The sequence below is a fragment of the Gopherus evgoodei genome, chromosome 14, assembly GCF_007399415.2.
Source record: "Gopherus evgoodei ecotype Sinaloan lineage chromosome 14, rGopEvg1_v1.p, whole genome shotgun sequence".
NCBI classification, from domain to species: Eukaryota; Metazoa; Chordata; order Testudines; family Testudinidae; genus Gopherus; species Gopherus evgoodei.
This window is the reverse complement of record NC_044335.1, coordinates 30,776,897-30,800,055: the sequence shown is the minus strand read 5'-3', so window position 1 is coordinate 30,800,055 and position 23,159 is coordinate 30,776,897. Positions and strand designations below refer to the sequence as shown.

General features: G+C 51.8%; 1 protein-coding gene across 4 annotated transcripts in view; it reads left to right on the top strand.

Moving 5' to 3' along the window:
- Positions 1–3,894: 3,894 nt before the first annotated feature.
- Positions 3,895–23,159, top strand: part of SOGA1 (suppressor of glucose, autophagy associated 1) — a 91,685-nt gene continuing 72,420 nt past the window's right edge. Inside the window, exons 1-2 of one of the 4 annotated variants that reach the window (XM_030532887.1) lie at positions 4,561–4,585; positions 7,541–7,607. In XM_030532887.1, coding sequence (XP_030388747.1) covers positions 7,566–7,607 — 42 coding nt within the window. In that variant the 5' untranslated portion in view covers positions 4,561–4,585; positions 7,541–7,565. Of the gene's footprint in view, positions 4,228–4,560; positions 4,586–7,540; positions 7,608–23,159 lie in introns of those variants that run through there. The other 3 variants (XM_030532888.1, XM_030532886.1, XM_030532889.1) reach the window with 3 other exon arrangements.

The window sequence follows — 23,159 nt, the reverse complement described above, 5'->3', positions numbered from 1 at the left end:
AGGGTTTAGCTGACTGCCATATTTGGAGTTGGGAAGAAAATTTCCTCCAGGGCAGATGGGCAAAGGCCCTGGGGAGGGTTTCACCTTCCTCTGCAGGGTGGGGCACGGGTCACTTGCTGGAGGATTCTCTGCACCTTGAAGTCTTTAAACCATGATTTAAACTTCAATAGTTCAGACATAGGTTAGGGGTTTATTACAGGAGTGGGTGGGTGAGATTCTGTGGCCTGCGTTGTGCAGGAGGTCAGACTAGACGATCATCATGGTCCCTTCTGACCTTAAAGTCTATGAATCTATGAATCTATAAGAGCAGGGCCTGAGGCTCTGAAACCATACCCTCCCCTCCCCCAGGCTTTCCCCTAGTTATCAATGTATTGATATTTTTCCTAAGGACAATTCTCCTACTGAGTCAAAGACCCGCCAGGGCCTAGCCACCAGAAGGCTGTGCATGCATTAGGTGAATGTTAGGTTCATATTAAGGTAAAGGGCTCAAATTGGATTTCCTCAGCCTCCCAGTGAACAGATTTCCATGATGATTAGCAAGATGTTGGAGGGGCTCCAGGAATGGGGAAAGGTCTCAGAGAGTTGTTTATGAAAGTGCTTTGGAGGCTTTAGAGCAGGGGTCTCAAACTCAAATTACCAAAAGGGCCACAAGACGACTAGTACATTGGCCGGAGGGCTGCATCACTGAAACCTTTTCACAAAACGATACAAAAGTATAGTCAAAAAAGAAAAAAAAAGAAAAAAGAAAAGAACAACTACAGCTAAGTGAGACCTGTGGGGTCCTGCTGAACATACCATGGCTCGCCTGCCCCATCAGCTACTCTAAAGGCACCAAGAGGGATTTGATCTGAAAGGGAAAATGGAGAACCTGGGCAAGACACTTGGCTCTCACCTCCTGAATCTAGGATTTAAAGCCAAACTGATGTTACATGATATGAGTTTGCTGGTCTCAGCTAAGGCTCTGATGGTCAAGTCTCTTGTGACGCTTGTCTGTTGATTTAAAGGTAGTCTAGGGTTCTGGGGCCAGAGGTATGGCAACATGTGCAGGATGCCACCCTTGAGACACCCCCAGCTCTGAGCACCTGGGCTGGGGTTAAAGGCAAAGCAGACACTAGCTTCCACAAGGTGATGTTCTATTGTAACTGTTCCTGTGTGGGAACAGCCTTCTAGTTCATGTACACAAAAGAATGAAAATGCTGAAGGGGTAGGCAGCAGCCAGCTGCAGTTTGTAGGCAGGGGGCATGTGCAGCATGTGAGCACATCTTGTAACAGGAGGCAGGAGATGCTGTCCTGGGAGCGTGGGGGATAGAGGCACTTTGATCTGATTCAAGTAAACAAAACCATCCAACCCTCACCCTGAAGAGAACTTCCCACCCAAAATCACTCATCCTGCAGTGCTGCAAACCTTCCACCTTCAGCAGACAGCAGCCAAAGCAGAATGTCAAACCAGCTCACTCAAACAACAAAACACACCCCCTCCCTGCCCCTATTCCAACCCCTTCCCCAAATCCCAGCCCCAGCCTGCCTCTTCCCCTGAGCACGCCACATTCCCACTCCTCCCCACCCTCGGAGCATGCAAACAGCTGTTTGGTGGCAGGAAGCATTGGGAGGTAGGTGGAGGAATGGGGACACTGCACTCACGGGGGGAGGAGAAGGAAGTGGGGCAAGTGGAGGAGGGGAGCTTGGCTGCTGGTGGGTGCAGAGCACCCACTAATTTTTCCCTGTCCCCTGGAGCACCCCCGGAGTCGGCACCTATGGCAGGCCACAGAAAATAACTCCATGGGCCACGTGTTTGAGACCCCGACTTTATAGGAAGAATCTTTACTCCTTTGTGTCTTCTTTGCTGTCCTACCATGTTTATGATGTTTTGTAAATGTTTGTGATGTGGGTATAACTTGTATAGTAGCAGCTACATCAGTGACAGTGTTTCTCTTAGGCAGGGGCGGCTCTAGGGATTTTGCCGCCCCAAGCACGGCAAGCAGGCTGTCTTTGGCAGGGCGGGTCCGCTGGTCCCACAGATTTGGTGGACCTCCTGCAGGGTGGGAACAGTGGACCTTCCGCAAGCAAGCCGTGGAAGGCAGCCTGCATGCTGCCCTTGCGATGCTGGCAGAGCGCCCCCCGCGGCCTGCCACCCCAAGCACGCGCTTGGCACGTGCAGACTTTAGTGGTGATATGGTCAGTATTGCAAAAAGAATTGCACCATAGCTGACAATAAGCATTTCACGAAGCACTTACATGGGGTGGGAAGTTAGGGCACCTACTCAAGATCTGGGGAAGGGTGAGTGCAAGCCCATCCTGCTCTAAAGGCCCCGCCCAAGCCTAAGGGGAGGAGCCACTGAACCCAGTTTCAGCTGAAGTCGGGGGACAACTAATGAACAAGGGACAGGAATGAGGGTCATAGGGTCAAAAGTAGGGAGCCGGAAGGGGACACCAGGCAGAGAATCCCAGACAGCACCCACTGCTCCTCAAAGGCTTCCAGGGACCAGTGGATGCAGCCCAGAGGACCTCTGCCCGGATACGTGATCTGAGGAAGGAGCGGAAATAGGCCCCACAGTCACAGAGCACCTTCCTCCTCCTGGTATGGTGGATGGCCACCTTGGCCACGGCCAAGAGGAGGTTGATGAGGAGGTCTTGTTACTTTGTGGGGCAACGGACGGGGTGAGCATAGATCAGGAGATGCGGGGAAAAGTGCAACCAGAACCAGAGGAGAAGGTTCTGGAAGAGCCGGAAAAGGGGCTGCAGTCTGGTAAATTCCAGGTAGACGTGCACCAGGGTCTCCCTCATGCTGCAGAAGGGACAAGTGTCAGGGAGCAGGTGAACTGTGCCAGGTACATGCCCCTGCTCTTGGCTCCATGCCAGCTGATATCCTGGGCAGACTGTGGCACCAAGGTGGAATACAGACTGGCCTGGCTCACCGCCAGAGGTTGGGGTGGCTGAGCAGGAAGGATGGGGTGATGGAGCCACAAGACAGATGGGGCTCTAAGATGCTTTTCCTTGGGGTGTCTGAAAGGTCGCAGCCCTATGGTACCTTGCAGGGAGGCCTAATTTTCTTCCTGGCTTGTCCTTAGGCCAGTAGAAGGAGGCTGCTCCCCAGCCGCCGAGCTACCGTCCTGCCCGCTCAGTGCCCGCACAGCGCGGCGCGGCTCTGACTGTGCCAGGAGGAAATTCCCCCTCGCAGCCCAGCCAGAGAAGGGGTCGCTGTTGCCTTGAGGATCCCACCGCTGCTCTGGCGCCCGTCTCCGCCTTTTGTTCCCCGACCGTGCGCGTCACCGTCTCGGCTGCTGCTGGGCGGAGACACCCAGACAGAGCCGCGCTGCTGCCGGCGCAGGAGGGATCCCCGTGGCGTGGCAGAGGGACGCCCTTGGGGCCACCGGGCGCTGATCACAGCCCAGGACGCACCCAGCTCCCGGGCGCAGCAGGGACCAGCGCGCCGATCCCGAGCTCCAGGTCAGGGCGTCCGGCTAGCGGGGCCGCGGAGCTCCCGGGCCGGCGCTGCGATCCCCGGCGCGCCCAGAGGGATGCGCGCCTTCGGCCAGAGGCTCCGGGGCCGGTGAGCAGCGCGCAGCCGGCATGGAAGCGGCCGAGGTGGAGCCTAGCCAGCCAGCCAGCCCGGCCCCAGCGCCGCCGCCCGAGAAGAAGAAGCTGCAGCGGGCGCCGTCCCCGGCCAGACCCAGGGATGTGCCCGGCTGGTCCCTGGCCAAGAGCCGGCGCGGCAGCCACCCCGGCTCGCCGGCCTCGCTCTGCGGGAAGCAGGGCTCGGGGCCCGGGCACTCGCGGCGGCCGGGCGGGGGCAAAGAAGGGCGGCCAGAGAAGAAGGGGAAGCAGCCGCAGCCCTCCGGGAGGGGGGCTCCCGGCCGGGCCGGGGCCAAGGCGAAGGGGCGGTGCCGGGGGCTAACCGGGGCGGAGCCGCCTCCCCCCCTGAGCCTGACGGACAGCAGCTCGGAGGGCTCGGACTGCAGCGCCTCGGAGGAGACCAAGCTGCTCTCGCTGGATCTGGGGCTCAGCGGCAGCGACCCTGAGTCCCCGGGCAGCGCCTCGGCTCTGCCTGCCGGCCAGGGCATCTCGCCGCCGCCCGACGAGCCCTCTGCAGCCTCCATGGCCAGCAGCCGCCTGCAGCTCAGCACTTCGCTGGCCTTCTCCGACCTCACCGAGGAGCTGCTGGACGCGGGGCAGGAGGGCCTGGCGCGGGAGCTGGAGGAGCTGCGCTCCGAGAACGACTATCTCAAGGTGCGGGGCTGGCCGGGCGCGGGGCAGGGCTTGGAGGGGACCCGGCGTAGGGAGTGGCTGGATCGGGACCGGGCGGGGGTTGTGGGTCCCTGGCCGGGCAGGAGGACCTGGCACGTCCGTGGCTGTTAAGTGGCGGGGGAAGGAGGGGTGTCACTCGGGTCCCAGCTGTGATGTGCCCCGGGCTCTTGCTTGTCCCGCCCCCCTAGGCCAGCTGTGCCGGGGCGGGGCGGGGCGGGGCGCGGCTGCAGAGCCGTTAGGTTGGTGTTTGAGTGATGTCAGGTTCATCGCTTGTCAGCCGCGGCCCAGTCTCGGAGGGCGGCCAGGCTGGGCTGTGTCTAGGCCCCCTGCCGAGAAGCAGGTTGGTGCTCCAGGAGGAGGCTGGGCTGAGAGCTGCTGCGCGGCTCGGTGGTTGTGGAAGCCCGGCTCAGGGGCTGCCTGGAGCTCGGTGCTGTAAGAAAATCCATAAAGAGGCTGCCGGGAGCAGCAGGGTCTGTACAGATCACTGTGGGGTACTGGCCAGGGGGCAGGCTCCGGGTCTGGTTCACTAGCCCCATACTGTCCCCCTGCCTTACTGCTCACTGTAAGCATTGCCTCTGGCCTTGCCCCATGTACAGAGGTGCAGTTTGCCCCCCACCCCCAGCCTGGTTTTAAAGCTGTGGATTATGGATTTAGACTCAGTTCATGTAAAGCCAAATAAAGTAGTAGGGTGGTTTTTGAAACATTGGCAGGAAGTCAGGGCTTCAGGCAGACAGGCCCCTCTCAGTATTCTGATACAGAACTGCTGCAGATATTCAAAGTTGTCATGGCAATGTAACAGCATTTCCTAGACCTTAGAAACCAACAATGGCATGTTAAAAACTCTGCTCAAAGCTCATTAGACCTGTGGCTTGGGAGATTTCTCAGCTCTGGAAAAGGATTGCCATCCTTAACCAGAGGCGGTTCTGCCCCCTTGCCTGTGTGGTGGACGTGTAACGCTTAACAGCTTATGTAGAAATGGGGTTGGGGCTGGTCAGTATGGAATAAGGTCTGCCAGGTGTTCTGGCTCATGCTGCCACTCTGCCATGCCTGTCTGCTCGCAGGAGCAGAGCAAAGCAAGTGTGATGCTCTTGCAGTACTTCATGCACCCATTGCCATTGTGAAACACAATGACTGGTTCACCTAGCACGTGTTGATGCTGTTGGCCTCATTTTGGGCAACAGATTTTCCAAATCATTTACTTTTCCATTAGTTCTTTCTCATGTGTGCTGTCAGCATGGTGCCCATGTGTGCCTCAGGGCCATTTTCCAGGCCTGTGGCTTTGCTATCTAATTCATTAACATGTGAAACAGGACGGAGGGCTTGGTGATTGGGAATGGGATAAAAGGGCTTTTACCTGTAGGGAACTGGTCTGAATCCAGGCTGGGACAATGAGCAAAGTTCTTTGTGATGCACAGGTTGAGTGTTGCTGGAGAGTACAGGACAATCTGTAGCTGTGACTGTACTTTAAAGAAAAGTACAGGAAAATGGGGCTAGGTGGGCTTGCAGGTACCTTCCACCCCCCAAATGTGCCGAAGCGATGTGGTGTTGGATGAGATATAGGTTGTAATCTGGAGAGCCACGTCACAGCAGGAGTGGGTTCAGAAAGGTGATTTTTATGTCTTGGCACCTGCTGTTGCTGAGGGCTTGGGTTGGAAGACTGGGCAGTTCTCAGATGCAGAGGCCGAAGATTGCAAGTGTGTTGGGATTTCAGCTGTGAGATGAGCACTGTGCAGAAGTAACACACTTGGGGATGCTTCCTGAGGCCTTTTGTCCATTAGCAAAGCTCTCATTCACAGCTGGAGCCCAAACTCCTACCAGGATTAGTAGAAGGAGCTTTAGGGCTTTGATTTACTGTCAGGCCATGGCTACACTGGCGCTTTACAGCGCTGCAACTTTCGCACTCAGGGGTGTGAAAAAACACCCCCCTGAGCGCTGCAAGATACAGCACTGTAAAGTCTCAGTGTAATCAGCGCTCCCAGCGCTGCAAGCTACACCTGTAAGGGATGTGGTTTACGTGCAGCGCTGGGAGAGCTCTCTCCCAGCGCTGACTCTCCAACCACACTCACACTTCAAAATACAGATGAGAACCCTCCAGTTTCCCAGGAATGTATTTGAAAACTATTCTGTCTATCCAGCTTAAATAATTACACATCCCTGTGATCCCTTTCTGGTGACAGTGTGCATATGTAGCACAGTTACACATCTTACTAGACGCTGGCAGAAGGATTCAATCCTACTGGTTATAAAATGAGAGACGGGGATTCAACTTGAGGCCCATGGCAATGCCAGCGTGACAATTACAGCACCCTATCTCCTTTGCTACCCTTGCTGCTGGGAAGCAAGAGGGGCTGGGTTTCTACTGGGGTGAATTTCTCCCAGCTGAAGATTTCATCTTTTATATTCATACTCTAGAGCCCAGCTATGCTGCTGCTCATACCTTCCAAAGTGCAGTAGAGTGAGACTGATCTAATTCTGCAGAGGTATTGCTGTCTGCAGACTCAGGAAGTCAGCGCCATGTTGTTTTCAGGTGGGTCACATTTGGAAGGTTTGCTTTGCAACCATGGGGACGAGACACTTTTTTGTTTAAAATGGGAGAGCTGAAATTCTGAAGAAGTTAAGTTAAGCACTCACCAAGCAGAACTTCCATCTTGGGACTGGTGGGTGGATTTTTTCAAGCCCTTGTGTATAGTACTATTCCTGCATTTCTGTAGCTGAATACATAGTAGGCTTTATAATAGTACAGCAATGTTTCCTGACGTTAGGGAAGAGCTCCCAAGCGGATGAGTGATGCTCTGCTACAGCACTACACGTGGAGTGTGGCAGAGTGTCAGTAGTTCAGATCACACTAGTTATAAGCAGCTTATTTTAGGTTCCTTTCCTGAAGCCTCAGCCTGGGGCTGCGTAGTAGTACACCATGCTCCAGCTGGTCAGAAACCACAGGCAGACATGCCCTCCTGTGCACTGCAAAAGAAAGCAAGTTGCTGCGTGAACTCTGCCCAGCTTTTCACATGGGAGTACGTGAATAATGATATGGTAGCGCGTGACCCTGGGAGCCACTTGATAAAATTGGCTCCAAATTGAAAGAAGCGTTCATAGACTGCTAGGTTTTAACACAAGAAAGGATCATTATGATCATCAAGTGAGTCTGAGCTTCTGTATAAGACAGTCCAAAAAACCTCTCCCAGTAGGTCTTGCAGCTCGCCTACAATGTCTGGTTGAACTAGAGCTTAGGGTTGGAGGTTCTCCTGACTCAGGTTCATCCTTCTTGGTTACTGATAAATCACTTATTTTCTAGGCCTCATGAAAATACTGAAGTCCAAATGCTTTGTCTTCGGTCTGCTGTGAGCTTCCACCAAAAGCAGGTATTAAAGAAAGAGATTCCTGAGGAGGAGGCCCTCCCTTGCCCCATTTCTGACTGCCCAAGTAGAGCAGGTCTATGCTAGCATTATGCACAGTATATTTATGAGCATCAAAGTATAAACACTTCCAGCAAAGTGCAGCTTCATATAAGTTAGCCAGTTGGTGTTGTCTCCCTCCTTGGCTGTGATTATAAAAAGTGTCTAAATGGAAAACAAATAAACCAATTCCACCCCTCACCCTTTCCTCTCTGCTCCACATGCATGCTTGGGACACAGGGTTTTTCAAAGACTAAGAGGGCAGATTTTTGTGGGAGTTCTTTGCTAAAATATTGGCAGCACTGGAAGGGATCTCTGTGCTGCACTGAAGCTGCTGGCTCTTGAGGTCTGGGATGTTGTCTATTCTTTAGTAAGATGGGCTAAAACCAGAATCACTTAGATTCCCAACCACCTCCAAATATTCAGGATTTGGCTAACGCGAGATCTAGAAGCAAAGTGCCACTAGGGTTTGGTTTTGCACTAACACATCAGTTCTGCTCAGCTCTGTGCTTGTGACTGGATAGATAATAATTCGTATCTTGTATGGGGGAGGACCAGGAATACGCACAAGGTCTTTAAAATGACCCTGTTTGAAGGTGCGCGCGTCCTGCCCTATGCTGTGTTATCGCAGAAGTGCAGTGCGTTTTGTACAATTGGACAGAAGCTAGTCACTAAAACCTCTAAACCTGACTGCTGATACCTCTTCCTCTCTCTGATCAGGAGTTTTGGAGGGAGAGGTCAGCTCCCCTCTGGCTTCTACTGTAGATATGTGTGGGAGCTCTGTTGTGTGCACCTGCCCTGACCCTCCTCAGCCATTGGGATTCTGTTAAAAGCATTTCCCCTAAGAGACAGCAGAATTCATGTTCAGATTGTGAGCTCTTCAGCTGAAGGAGCTGTGCCTTTAAGATCCCCACCAGCTGCCTTGTTGTCACCCAGCAGTGTGGTGAACAGGGTCCCCGGATCCCTGCTTAGCAAAATGGAAAATGTGAGATGTGATACGGCAGCAGCTGCGGAGGGATGTGAAGACAAAGAATGGGGACTGGAGATCTAGTCTGGAATGAGGGGAGGGCAAAGCCTTCAGACCAATCCCTGTTCAGACAGAAAAGAGTCATGCTACAAACATTAACAGATGGACTGAGACCTGCTACAGCCCAGGGCTCTGAACCTGACTCTGTTTATCCCAGAATTAGGCTTGTTAGTGCCCCCTCCCTCCTCCAATAACCTTCCCCAGTTGGTTTGTATTGCCTTGCACCGTCTTTTTTATGTACGTGAACAGTTTGTGCTGGGCTCTGGTTGGTGTTGTTTTGTGTTCTCACCTAACGGAACGGGGCCAGGAGGGAACAGGAGATGCCAACAAAATGTGTTGATGAGCTCCTGCCAATATGTCCCTCTCCTGCAGAGGTACCCAGGCTTTGTTGGCAACATGACAGGACCCCCAAGGCTGCTGCTAGTTTTTGTTAATGAGATCAGATTGCTACCACTCCCATCTTAAAACATGGCTTTGTGGCCCCAGGAGACTATAGGTCCCAGATGTCTCTGCTCACATCAAGGTGGAGGGTTGCATTCTGGGACCTGTAACTTCTGCGGGCCACTCGCTTGGCATCCTGCAGAGGAGAGTGCCTGCTGCTCTGCTGTAGAACGCTGGTTGCATGTGGCCTCCCGAGTCATCGGTGCTCTCTGTAGCTAGCTTTGTGGAATATCCTGCTAGTTGTGTGTGATCTGAATGCGGAGTGTGAGGAAAGAGACTTTGTGGCCTCTTTTTATTTTTGAAATGTTGCATGTTTGAGTTGATCGAAGCTCTCAGCTGTTCGGCTATTAATTTATGAGAGCAAGCGTAAAGCTGTGAATTGTTTGTCCCCCCCCAACACATTTTAATCTCTGCTGAGCTGTCTGCTATCTGCTGGCAAGATGCAGTGGGGAGTGGGGTGTTGCAGCACTTGAGTCTCTTCTTCCAGGTTGCCGTGTGCAGAAGGCACAGTCCAGCTTTTTATTATTGCACATGAGTGTAAAGCAGATGTGCTGTATCTCGTTATTTGCCCAGCACAGTGGAGGAGGAGCCTAGGTTTACAGACTGTCTCTGGTTTCCAGAGCTAGATCAGAATAGCTACTGCTTTTCAAAAATACTTATTGTGTTTTCACAGCACAGGAATACATACTGCACCTGAACCACAATCCCAGCAGAGATGTGGCTAGGTTACATCATGCCCCCCCACCTGCCCCATCTTATATTACAGGGCTGAAATGATTGATGCCAACCTGGCACCAGTCTATTGCTTTTTGTATTGTGAAAACCAATATGCTGCCATCGCTATTTAGGGGCAGAAAAGGGGAACACTCTGAAGGGGCTGGCCAAGATTTTCAAGAGCTATTCATGATTTTGAGGTCCCTCTTGAGCGGGTTTAAAGGGGCCTAATTTTCAGAGGTTGGGTGCTCAGCACTTTGAGACTCAGGACCCTTTGAGGCCCTTATCTCTTCTGAAAATCTTGGCCTTAGATCCCAGGGGAAAATCCTGCCCCATTGAAGTCAATGGTAAATTGTGCCTTGACTTCCCTGGAGCCAGGATTTGGCCCCAGACTTGTGAGGAGCCCAGAACTGGCCAGTCTGAGGAGGAGCAGGGGAGGCAATAAGAGCAGGCAGAGGAGAGGGCAGGGATGGGGGCTGATCTCTCTTATCATCACTCTTCCAGGTATGTCTCAGAACCACCAGCATAAATGACAGCCGTTCTCCTGCAGCACACTGCTGTGCCCAACCATTTACTCTGTGGGCAGATGACTACAGGCCCTTCCTGGAGCAATGGCAGTTGGCTAGCAGCCTGGTTTGTGTTGGCGTTGAAAGCTTGTGCCCTCTGTAGTATGCCAGGCTTCATTCACTCACTCAGGCAGCCTCGGGGATTCTGGGGCACAATCCCTGGGTGGTTGCTTTTGGTCACTGGTCTGTGCAACCCCCAGGTAACAGCTGGCTTCACTCACTGCTGCCGCTGGTTGGCTACCACAGCTCAGACTGACTTGTCAAAATACATCAATCGTTGCACCCTTTGGGTAGGGCTGAGGATTCTGAGTTTTCGTTTGAGCTTGTGCTTTGTAGCCGATCTTATCCCAGCCTCTGGCTGGTGGAGGTGACCTGCTGTCCCCTTGTGCTGTGCAGGGACCCAGAGCTCAGGCCTGTTACAGCAGAGTAGGATGCTGTGCTGGGGCTAGAGGTCGGCTGTGTCTGCTGGGGTCAGGGGCCCCAGGAATTTGGGACACAGCATGGCATGGGGTCTGGAAGCCTCGGCAGCTTCCTTCTTACTAATTCTCAGTGGAAATCCCCATCTAATTTTCTCTGGTAAGTTATAGTGTGATCCCCTCCTCTGGCACTAATTGAAAGCAGCTGCTTTTGTTCTTTAATCTCAGAGGAAATGTCGCCTTGTCATTCCTGGCTAGTAATCCCCATTTTACAAGGAGAGATCACAGCGAGACAGCACTGCCATCCTGCTTCAGATCTGTGGGGCTTCTAGCCTAGGACCCAGCTCTGACTGGGGCCGGTACCAGAAGCTTTGGGGGAAAGTATGAGTGGAAACAGTGCACACTTAGCTAAACATATACACAAGCTTCTGCTCCTGTTATTGTCACCATCTCTTGTTTTCTCTCCCTTCCCCCCTCCCCGTTGTGTCCTGTCTTTATTTAGACTGCAAGCTCCTTAGTGAAAGGACTGTCTTCTCTTGTATGTTGTCCAGCATCCAGTGAGACTGGGCCTCAGTCCTGCCTGGAGGCTCTGCATCCTGCTGTAATCAATAGTAATAAATTATATCATAACAGGCTCATGAGAGAGTTTTTTCCCTAATTCCAGGCAGGTAATAGTTAGCTTGTGCCTTGAAGCAGGAGGTTTGATATCCTTTACATATTTTCATCCTAACTAGCATAACAGCAGGTGATATTCTTATTATCCATACAACCGTCTGATGTCTTTTGACTCCTACTAAGCTCTCTGTCTCAATATTTTGTGCCAGCAAGTCTCACACGTTAATTATGCATTGTATAAAAAAAATTCCTTTTACCAGTTTTAAGTTTGCTCTGTACTTGCAAATATGTAAGCATATGTATAACCACTTGTGTGAGTAGTTCCATTACATTCAGTGGTCAAAACCCTGCTGACTTCCGCAGAGACAGGATTTCATGCTGTGAGTCCACTCACAAGAGTAAAGTCATGCACATGTGTAAGTGTTTGCAGGGTTGGAACCTAAGTCTTTCTGTGCCTGTCATCAGTTTTGTTGCTGTTCTCCGGACCTTTGCCACTTGTGCTCCTTCCTGAGACAGGGTGACTAGAACTGGAGTGCAGTTGATACAGCAAGGCTGTAGCATTGCATTTGTATAGGGATATAGCAGTGTTTCTCAAACTGGGGTCGCCACTTGTGTAGGGAAAGCCCCTGGCGTGCCAGGCTGGTTTGTTTACCCTGCCCCGTCTACAGGTCCGGCCGATTGCGGCTCCCACGGGCTGTGATTCGCCGCTGCAGGCCAATGGGAGCTGCTGGAAGTGGCAGTCAGTATGTCCCTCAGCCCATGCTGCTTCCAGCAGCCCCCATTGGCCTGGAGCAGCAATCCACAGCCAGTGGGAGCTGTGATTGGCTGGACCTGCAGATGGGGCAGGTAAACAAACCGTCCCGGCTGGCCAGGGGCTTTCCCTACACAAGCGGCAACCCCAGTTTGAAAAACACTGGGGTATAGTATGTCCAGTGTGATCCCTAACTCAGATACCTCGTTTGTTCATTGAGCTGCCCAAAGTGATGTCAAGGAACTTTTCCTGTGTGATAACAATTAATGTGCAGCCCATCCCTGGAGATGATCATGCAGCTCTCCCTGCTATCACATTGCACCTTGAGTTTCATCTGCTGTTGTATTTTTCAGTTTTTAGGGCTTTCTGAATTTCCTCCCAATCTCTTCTCTTCTCTTCTCTTCTCTTCTCTTCTCTTCTCTTCTCTTCTCTTCTCTTGACACACAATTATTTATGTCATCTGCAAATTTTGCCACCTCATCATTCAACTCTTTTTGCATGTAATCAATATACTGATTAGAGAACAGATTGTGGGGACGATTGTTAACCTCCTTCCAGTCTAAAAATGAACAGTTGGTTTCTGTTTTTTCTTTTAACCAATTTCTAATTCATGACAGAACTTTAGCTTCATCCCATGGCTACTCTGGGCTTGTCTACTCTATAGCAGCACAGTTGCGCCTCTGCAGTGTTTCACTGTGGACACAACCTGTGCTGAGGGGGCGGGGGGGGGGCGGTTCTCCCATCGGGGTAGATAATCCCCCTCCCCAAGAGGGAGTAGCTAGGTCAACCTAGCACGTTCTACACCTGGGATTAAGTTGGTTTATCTACATCACTCAGGGGTGTGGATTTTTCACACCTCTGAGTGATGTATCTGGGTTGACCTAACTTTAAGGCCTTAATTTCCTGAATTGTTTTTTGTGAGGGATTCTCTCTAAGGCTTATTGGAGGTCTAGGTAGTATCTCCTCTGGTTCTCCTTTAGCCACCTTTTTGGCTGACTCCCACAAGAATTCTAGCAGGTTGGATTTTCCTCTGCAGAACCAGAGCTCATTTTCCCTTTGGATCTTGGTCCCTTAGGTGTTTTAAATAAGGCTCCCAGGACATCCTGGGTTCACTCCAGCACTTTTTCCAAAGACAAGCGACTTTACTGATAGAGTTCATACTTCTTTGGGTAGCTCAGCTATTTCAGTCATAAGTTTCTCTAGAACTCTTGGGTGTGTTGGGCTGGGCGACTTCTTGCTCTCTAGTTATCTTGTTCCAGCACCTCTTGACAGCTGATGGTACTTCACATTAGTTACCTGAAGAGTAGCTTTGGGGGAGGTTATCTACCCAATATATGTTGAGGTGAATACTGAGGCAAAGCTTCTTTTTATTGTCCTGGTCCTCCTGGATGGGAGCCTGAGGTCCCGCTGACTCAGGCTTCCTGCTTCTGATATGCTTCTCATTTGTATTCATGTCTCTGCTTATCTGCTCTTCCGATTGATTCCCTCTTTGCCCTCCTATTTTCCAGCTGCATCTCACTTGTCTAGTTTGTGGCACTTTGTGTTGGTGATACTTGACCTGAAGGCTCTCTTCCCGCTATTGTTCCCTGCCATTCACTCGGCCTCTGTTTTTTTTGTTTTTTGTTTTTTTTTTAAAGTTTTGTCTCCCTTCTTACTTTAGGGCTGTGCTTTGCTTAGTCCCCGGCCCCTCCTAAAACACACAAATGACAAAAATCGGCAGGCACCGTTTGCCTTTGCAGATTGCTGTTCAAGTGAACACTTGACTCTGCAGGAATGTCTGGCTTGGCCCTGTGCACAGTTGCCTGGCCCTCCCTTTGACCATCTCCTCCTTGGGAAGTCGTTCCTTCCATACAGGCTAAAACCTCCCCTTTGTAATGTCTCCCCACCGCTCCTTATTAGAAGCCTGTTGTGTCACTGCAAACAACTGCTCTCCCGCCAGGGTGTGGGCACCCTTCACTAACTGGAGGTGGTCAGCATGTTCCCTTCCCCCATCATTGGCACTTAGCCAAGCTATGCTGCACCCAGTGAACTCCTCCAATCATGGGAATCAATTCCTCCAGCCCCGGGTAGACTTGTGTGGCTTTTCTCTGAACTGTCTCCAATTTGTCAGCATTTTTCTGGCCTCTAATTCTCATCCATTTATTATGGTTTAGAGCAATGGTTAAAAACCTGTTTACCATTGTGGACTGCATAAGCAGGTCTCCGTGTTATGTGGGTCACATCCACGCACTATATATATACTATCTGTATGGCCCTGAAGATGTCACATGAGTTGCCGCTGTGTGCTGATTGAGCTGCATGTGGAGAACCACCGGTTTAGAGGAACAGTTTGCCGCAAAGGGAATGAGCCATACATGTAACACGCAGAGCCACAACTTGGAATCATGTGGCCTTGCTGCTGTGATTGCACAATGGCTGATGGATTTGTTAGCATCAGGAACACAGGCTGATTCCACAGGCATGGGAAGCTAGGTGCAGCCTGTCTGTTTCCTCTCCCACTCCCTCCTTGCCCTCAACCAACCCTGGAGCTCAAGACCAGGGCTAGGCAGGGTCCTTGGTTGCCTTGTGCAAATGTATCTGCTGGGTTAGCTGTGCTCTCTGGTAGGGTAGCCTGAATAGGAAGGGCTTGGGACTCCATGGCTGAGTCTCGTCCAGGCAGCTCTTTATAGCTCTGATGAGGAGATGGCCACGTTTTCTTGGTGCAGTTGATGCCATCCTGGAGGTAAATATGTAAACATGAGTATTTTTAAAAGCACAGAGTTTCTGCCAGTTTGTGGTTTTTTTAATTCAGCAGAAAGATTTGAGCCCTTGATTTGGTGTGAACCTTCCAGAGGTAAAGCCAGCGCTGTCTACCTCAGTCTGCAGAAAGCCTGACACACTAGTGCTGAGAGATGGGAACTGTACAGCATTCACCTGTTCATCACTGCCAGGGCAGAGCTGGAGGCTGTGTGTGTGTGTTTTGAAGGGAAGTTAGGTGGAATAAAATCAGCCCATTTCCTAAATCTGCTGATTTTTTTCTGCACTTCACCTCCAGGGGCCATTGTGTCCATCGGGAGGAGGAGCTCCCCATGTCGTCAGCTGCATGGGATGCAAACAGCCTCTCTGACTTGTCCTAGTGAGGCATACAATGAAGTCTAGCTGCCATGATGCGATTGAAGTTGTTTTACATTGTTAACATTCAATAAACCAGCATTACCCTGCTTTAGCCCCCAATTCACTCCCCTTCCATCTGGGTTTTATATGCTGATAGTCTCAGTAGCCCCTGAAGTTACAGGTCAGTGCTTATTCCTGGCTGGAAACTGGATGAGTTTGTAGCACACAGAGTGAGAGCTGACCCAATATACTAACTAACAGTGCTCAGTGGCCACTAAAATCAGGTCAGAATTGAAGCAGGTGTCGCGTGGGAAAGTCAGGCTGGTGATCCGAATGATTGTGGCTGAGGCTGTAATACGCCATGACTTACTGGGGTTATAAAGGAACACTAGGCACCACTGGGAATCGGAGTGCTTTCCTTTCCAGCCCTGGGCTGCACAAGACCCTGGTCCTTAAATGGTCCCTCAGGCTAGGAGTTCTATTTTGGCACTGGTCCAGGACTTAATACAGAAAGTCCAGGCGCTTGGACCAGTGTAATTTTCTCTTGCTGGACCCCTCTCTTGAATTCGATATATCGCCATTTGCTCGGAGTCCCTGAGCCAGTCTGCGTGGCAGTGCTCGTTCATAGCGAAATCAGTCTGAATTAATTTGGTGATAAAAGGTTTCATGAGATGCTCGATTGAATGCTCCAGTGAAATCCAGATTGAATATGCCTGCTTTCCTCGGTGCTTCCTAGCAGTTTGTCATTTTTGTTTTTAAACCAATCAGATTTTCCGGGCACAATCTGTCCTTTATAAGCTCGGGGTTGACTGCACATGGGTGTGTTATTCCTTAGCGGTGAAACCTTGGCTCCATTGGGTCTGTCTACACTGCAATTAAAAACCCGTCTGTGCCAGTTGACTTGGGCTCGTGGGGCTCTGGCTAAGGGGCTGTTTAACTGCAGTGTAGATGTTTGGGGTCAGGCAGGAGCCTGGGCTGTAGGTCCCTGCAAAGTGGGAGGGTCGCAGGGCTCAGGCTCCAGCCTGAGCTTTTACTTCTACACTGCAGTTAAACAGACCCTTAGTCCGAGTCAGCTGGCATGGCATTTTAATTGCAATATAGACATACCCATTGAGGCCAGTGGCAAAACTCCCAATGACTGTGGTAGAGTCTGGATTTCATTTTAGATATTTAATGTTTTCTAGTATTTTGTCTTCACGTTTTTTTTTTTTAAAAAGACAATACCAATAATTCCATCAAAACCTGGTGAGATGGTTTCCTCTGGAAGGTTTTGATTGTGGTAGCTCAAACAGAAGTTGTGGGCTGGATGCAGGAATTGCTGGGCGAGGTTCCCATCTCCTGTGTTATGTGGGAGGTTAATCCTAATGGTCCCTTCTGGCCTTGGAATCTCTGACTCTGTGAGCAGGAGGAGGGAGGCTGCTGTGTACAGAAGTCATTCTCTAAACAGCTGGCACCGGTGATGCAGCTGTCTACTCAGAGGGAAGGACTGTTACATTTTCAAATGTGTGATTGCACCCTTCTCATGCACGTGCGAAGCTCAGCTGTGCAGTCACGAATCCCCAGCATGCGCAAGGCGTGAGCGCTGTGGGCACACGTGTCAGGTGTACATTTGTTCACTCACTTCCAAAAGCTGAGCTTCTGAGGAAGCAGATGGCTTTATTTACCATTTGGTACTTTTCTTACTAAAACCAAATCCAAAGAGGATTTGGGGACGCTGCAAGCCAAGTTGGCCCAGAGGTGGGCCGTGCAATTTCCTGCTCTGAGCTGCTGCTCTCTTCCCTTCAGTCAGAGCAACAATCATGTGCATTTATAGATAAGTTTAGACTTTCTAGCCACTTTGCAAGAATTAACCAATGGGGATGTGAGGCCCAGAATGCAATGCTGGTCCTGAGCTGAGGTGCCTGGCTACATTGCAATCTGGGGCTTGTTGTCCCTAAGGGGCCATGCTGCCCTGTATTAAAGAGCATCTGCTCCATTTTATGCCAGCCGGTGCAGCTCTTAAGAGTCCTTGCAAGCTCTCAGTGTGGCTCTTGGTTGGGCGAATTTGGGACACCTCTGTCTTAAAGGGGCAGTGCAGACTTAGGCAAGGCTCCAGCTTAGAACTGGCTGCTTCCCTGGTTGGTCTGCTGAGTTGTCCCTCCTCCAGCCCACCATGTTAGTTCTTGAGACATGAGGACTCCCATCTGCTGCCTGCCCTCAAGAGTGGAGCAGCAGGACAGAGTGATGCCCGCACCACTCACTGTGTGTGTCCTGGGTTTGTTGCTGCCTAGTTGTGATGCTGCAGGTGGACGAGAAAGAGGCTGTTTTGCATCAGGCCGTCTGAAGAGCTAGTGGGTACATTTTGGGCTAGTGGTCTCTAATTTGACATGTTTGAGACTTGTTTGGTTTCTGAAGCTGATCACATGTGTACATGGAGTTCTTGGGAGTAACAATTTTCTTCCCTTGATTTTATACTGGAGGCAATTTCATCTAGAGCAGGGGTAGGCAACCTATGGCATGCGTGCTGAAAGCGGCACACAAGCTGATTTTCAGTGGCACCCACACTGCCTGGGTCCTGGCCACCAGTCTGGGGGGCTCTGCATTTTAATTTAATTTTAAATGAAGCTTCTTAAACATTTTTAAAACCTTATTTACTGTACATACAACAGTAGTTTAGTTATATATTAAAGACTTAGAGAAAGAGACCTTTTAAAAACGTTAAAACGTGTTACTGGCACACACAACCTTAAATTAGAGTGAATAAATGAAGACTCAGCACAGCACTTTTGAAAGGTCGCCGACCCCTGATCTAGAGAAATACCTGCACGCTATACTTGGACACTTGGAAGAGTGGGGTTGGGGGTTGGACTGCTATACTCTGTACTGCACGGTTCCAGCTCCTGCCCTTTATTATACTCCTAATAATAATAGCTATATAGGGCTTTCCAAAGGCGGGTAAGCATCCCTCTGATACAGCCTTTCATTACATGATTGCATACGGCTGCTCAATCCGCACTGCTCCCCAGGGCTGTTTGCTGAGTGTAATTGGATGCAATCGCAGCCCCAGCAACTCTTAACAATGCAGGTCTCTTGCTAAAAGGCCGCTTCATTGCTAAGGATCCTTTCTCCAAACACGTCTCCCACGAGGCCACTCTGCCCCCTGGAACTCGCTGTTCCAAAGACTCACTATGTGTTCTTCATTTCCAAACAGCGGTGGCATTTCTACCCTGGTGCTCTGATCCAGAATAGCCCCTGGGAACAGTCAAAAGCCCAGTGAGTGGGAGCCAGTTGTATGGGTCGTTTCGGCAAAAAGATTTTCTTTTCAGTTTTTAATGCCAGTGTGTACCTGCAGTGGTATGCATCTTGCCCCGATGGCTTGGCCTGGTGCTTTCTCCGATTGCTGGCTCCCACAAGTGGCAATGGGTGATTAAGCTGGCACAAAATGGCACCTGGAATCGTGAGCTGGATTGGATTTCTCTCCTTTGGCATTTCAGGAGTTCGCATTTCATCTGGTTGTTTGTTCTCCCTGCAATCTGAGGAGCAGCTGGGTTAGCCTTGCTGGAAGGTAATCCTGGATTGCCTAGCTGATAGTCTCTGTTTGCCACCAACAGTGACTGGTCCCCATAGCCGCCCAGCTTCGGGACTCTGCCTGAGTCTCAGCCTTCTGGGTGTTCCTGGGCCAGGCTTTTGGCAGGCTGGGAGCCACAGGCACCAGGCTTGTCGGTGTGGGAGGAAGGTGGGTCCTGACTGAACAGGTCACAAAGAAGGCTCTTGGGAAGTCTTCCCTTTGGCCAGATTCATGCTCATGCCATGTTTCACTGGCAATGAGCATGAAATGAAGGAAATTTGTGGCTGGCCTCCTATTTAATATGCAACTTGGACACCACAAGTTTCAGGAATGCAAGTAGCCTCTGCTCAGAGAAATGGAGCATGGCATGCTAGGACCTGTAGTCTGCAGAGCACACCTGTATCATTATGTATGTACTTAGCACCAGCAATGTGCTGCCCAGCACATAGACACTCCTTGCCCCAGGGCTCTTCCCATCAGGGCAGCCATGGGACATGGAGCAGAACTCTGGGCCACGTTCGTTCACCCAGTGCCTTGTTCTGTTGTTACTGTGGTGAAATTCCCCGCATGAAGGGGGCGGTGTGGCCAGGGCCCGGGCTGGGAGGCAGGAGGTGGGCTCTGTCAATCACCCTGGGTAAATTGTGTGCCTTGGTGACCCTGCCTTGACCTTTGTGTTGTCCTTTACACCTTTGTAAAATGCCACCAGAGCGGGAGTCTCCTCTCACCTCCTTTGACTAGGTGAAAATGGCTTCAGAAGGTGGGAGGCAGGGAAGACTTGGGACTTGCTCCCTGGGCCTCTGTTTCTCCATCTGTGAATGGGGTTCAGAGCCCAGCTCTGGGATACCCGGTGGAAGGGCTGTGTACATGCTATGGGTCTCTGGGGTGGCAGCTGAGGGGTTTGCATCGCATAACTTAGCAAATTCAACAACTGAAGTGAAGGGGAGAGTGTTGTGCGAGTGCTTCCCGATGACATATCGAGCTGGTGCCCTGGGAGATGATGCCTTGTTTTATCATCTGAGTTGACGTGCAGGCTGAGACAGGCCTGCTAAGCCATTGTTCGTGTCCCCTTTTCACGCTGGCTCAATCAAAAGGCTTTCTAATGGGTACTGTCCCATGACTGGCTTTCTGTGGCTGATCACAGCAAGTGACTCATTGGCCTGGAAAAACAAGGGACTTTATATCCCTGCTCCCACCCCCCAAATCCACTCAGTAAAAGCCTGAGGGTTTCAGGGAAGGAGTGTGACCTGCAGAGGAACAGCAGAGACCTACCTGCTGTCTGCGGTGGAGTCCTGCAGCTGGGGCAGCCAGGAATGCCAGCTGGTGTGAGTGCTCTCTAGAGCGGGTATTGGGTAATAGCTGGAGGAAGCCCAAAGGGAGGAGTTCCCCTCTTGCCTAGGGTTGTGCGCTGCCATCTGGATGGGAATTGTGGAACCTGTCAGGGGAGGGATGCTGCATTACCCTCTCTCTGCCCTCGGACCTGTCAGTCTGGGGAGGGATTTAGCCCCTCCTAGGTGGCCCAGGCTTTCCTGCCACATCCCGCACCAGATCCCTTGCTGCTTGGTTGTTCCTGTGGCACCAGACAATGATGTTCCCAGTGCAGGATTCTGAGCTTCCAGTGGGATGAGACAGGAGAAGCTGGGCTGGGGACCCAGGACACTGTGGAATAGGGATGGGAAGAGCTGCTGTATTAGCCTTCTCTCCCCCTCCATTTGCTCCCACATGGGAATCCTGCTCGGACCCAACCTTGTTGGAGATGACTGGTGTCTGTGTTCTGTGCACAATAAGGCCTTTTCTCTCACCTGGCCGCGTGGGAATCCCTAGCACTGTACATACTGAAAGCACTTCTTACATATGTGGCAGGGAGGGAGCTGACTAAGGACTAGCCTAGTCCTGGGGAGAAAGGAGCTCAGGCAGAGCAGTGGCAGGGCTTGTCCCAGGCCATGCAGCCATCCAGGTTCCTAAGGAATCTAAGCGTATGACTGTACACCCCTGCAATGCCCTATGCTTGTGTCAAGTCAGCCATTTGCAGGTGCAGTCACTCGCCTGGTGTGCAGCCCTGGACTCTGCATGCGTCAGGAGGTCCGTGAATATCTGAGCCAGTGAACCAAGACCGCCTCTTGGGAGCTCCTGGCTCCCTGTCCTGAGCTCAGTCTGCTAGGCAGTACTGCCCCTGAGCTTTTCCTTAGCAAAGGAAGCCCCGTTGCTTGAGGGCTCAGAAGGAGATGCCTGGTGCTGCCTTGCCAGGGGCAGAGTGGAGCTGTGGGGGCGCTCCTGAGACAGAGGGGAGTCAGACACGCTGTACTGACCTCTAGAGGATTAGCTGAGGTCTCTGCTTAGCAGAGATCCCTTCCTGGGACGCGCACACAATCTGCTTTTTAACCTTTCACTTTGGTGTTAATCTTGCTTGGCCCCTTTGCCATAAGGCGCAGGCCTCCTTCTGCAAAGCTGTTGCCTCCTGGAGGCCGTCAGGGCTGCGAGTTCACCTGAGACTGACTGACTGTGTCCAAAGGGACAGTCCAGCACCATGGCCTGATTTCTTTTCCAGCTTGGGGGAAATGGGGGGGCTGGTAAATGTCCCACTATCTCCCTCCAGGTGCGAATGTGCCTCTGCATGGCAGTGAAACCCCAGAAACTGAATGGGGCTGCAGACCCGGACAGGTCCTGCTGCTGCTGTGATCCCCCTCTGACCATGGCTCATGACCCTTTGTGCTGGGGTGTTCTGAGAACACTCATAGGCAGCAGGGCTGGGCTGAGGACCCTTCACTGGGCTGGGTCAGAGGTTGGAGCGCAGTGCAGTCTCTCTGTGAATCGCTCCAGGGCCGCCTGCTGCATTGCTGAAAGATCTCTTCCTTGTCAACCTGCATTGCTCTTGTTTTAGCTGCTGCTTCTGTCTGTGCTTCGCCTGTCCACACCCCCTCCTTCCTTTTTATTTCACTGTAAATATTTGCGGCCCCTTGTTGCACCTCCCCCTCTGTCGCCCTTGCTGGAGTCTCTCAGGTTTGATTTGTTTCTGTGGGATGTCAGGATTACTCAGCATGCTGTCATTGCAGGGGGAGTTGGGTGTGCTGGAACTGCTGCCAGCTCTCTGTGAGCAGGGGCCTGCTGTTTGTGTGGCGATGTGGTGTGAGTGTGGAGGAGCGTAGGTACTCGGAGAGTCAGTGCCGTGTTCTTTCACAGGCTGTTGACATGGGCAGCGGTGCACCGTTGGTACAGTGAGGTGAGTTGGGTGTGCTAAAGAAAAAGCAGGAGCCCTTTATTATTCACACTGCTCTTGTGTAGCTTAAGGAGACCTTGGCTAATTCAGCATGTGCTTGAGGCAGGGAAGGTTTTATTAGCTCCATTTTAAAGAAAGGGAAACTAAGGCACTGAGCAGTTATGTGAATTGCCCAGGGTCACACAGCGAGGCAGTGGGAGAGCCCAGAATAGAACCCAGGTGTCCTGGCTCACAGCAGCTGACTGTGCCCTCTGCTAACAGCTGGCAGGGGCCTGAGCACTGAACTAAAGCCTGTGGTTAGCTTTAGCTGCAGGCTGCTTTAGCGAGCCCTGTGTTCTTGGTGCGTCTGTTTGGGGCAGACTCCAGGGCCCATGCAGTGGGAGCACGTGCACCGTGAGGATGTCTGAGATCTCCCAGGCTGATGACACAGGGCTGTGCTGCCCATGTCACTAGCCCAGGCTGCCTGCCCGCCCCTTCCAGAGCCTGGGCACAGCGACACGTATGCTCAGTGTTGGAACTGGCAGGAGATGCCCCACAGCTTGCAGAACCCTAAGCAGTTCTTGCTGCTGCTTTGGGGCTGACAGCCCCATGTAGGAGGTGTTATCTCCTGGCCCCTTCTCTTGAAAATGGCATAGAAAGGCTTCTGTCCCCTGCGGGAGCACAGCTGAAGGAGTGGCCCATCCAGTGCTGCTGGGGCCCAGGGGGCATGTGCTTAGGGAATGAATCGCACAAAGTTGAGCCTCCTGGCTCCTTGGCTTGGGCTGGGTCAGCCTAGTGCCTGCTGCACTCCTGCGCTGTGTGCAGGTCAGCTAGGGATGGTAGGGAGAGGAGCAGGAGTTTGCACATGGTCAGTCATTGTCTAGTGCATCGTGGACTGTGGCAGAGAACTGCCATTGTCCTTTCGCCCTTGGCACCTAATGTGCTGTGTAAAACGATGGTGAGAGTCTGAGTCCAGGGCTCGTGTCCCAAGCTGGTGGGTGGTGGGAGCATTGCAGGGCAGGGCACCCAGGCTGGGCCCCAGAGGGGGAGGCTGGAGCTATCCCTTGGGGGTGTGCTCACTCCCAACATGTGAGGTCGTCTCTATTACTCCCTGTGACGACAGCAGCCTCTTGGAGGCTCAGGCTGCAATCCCTCG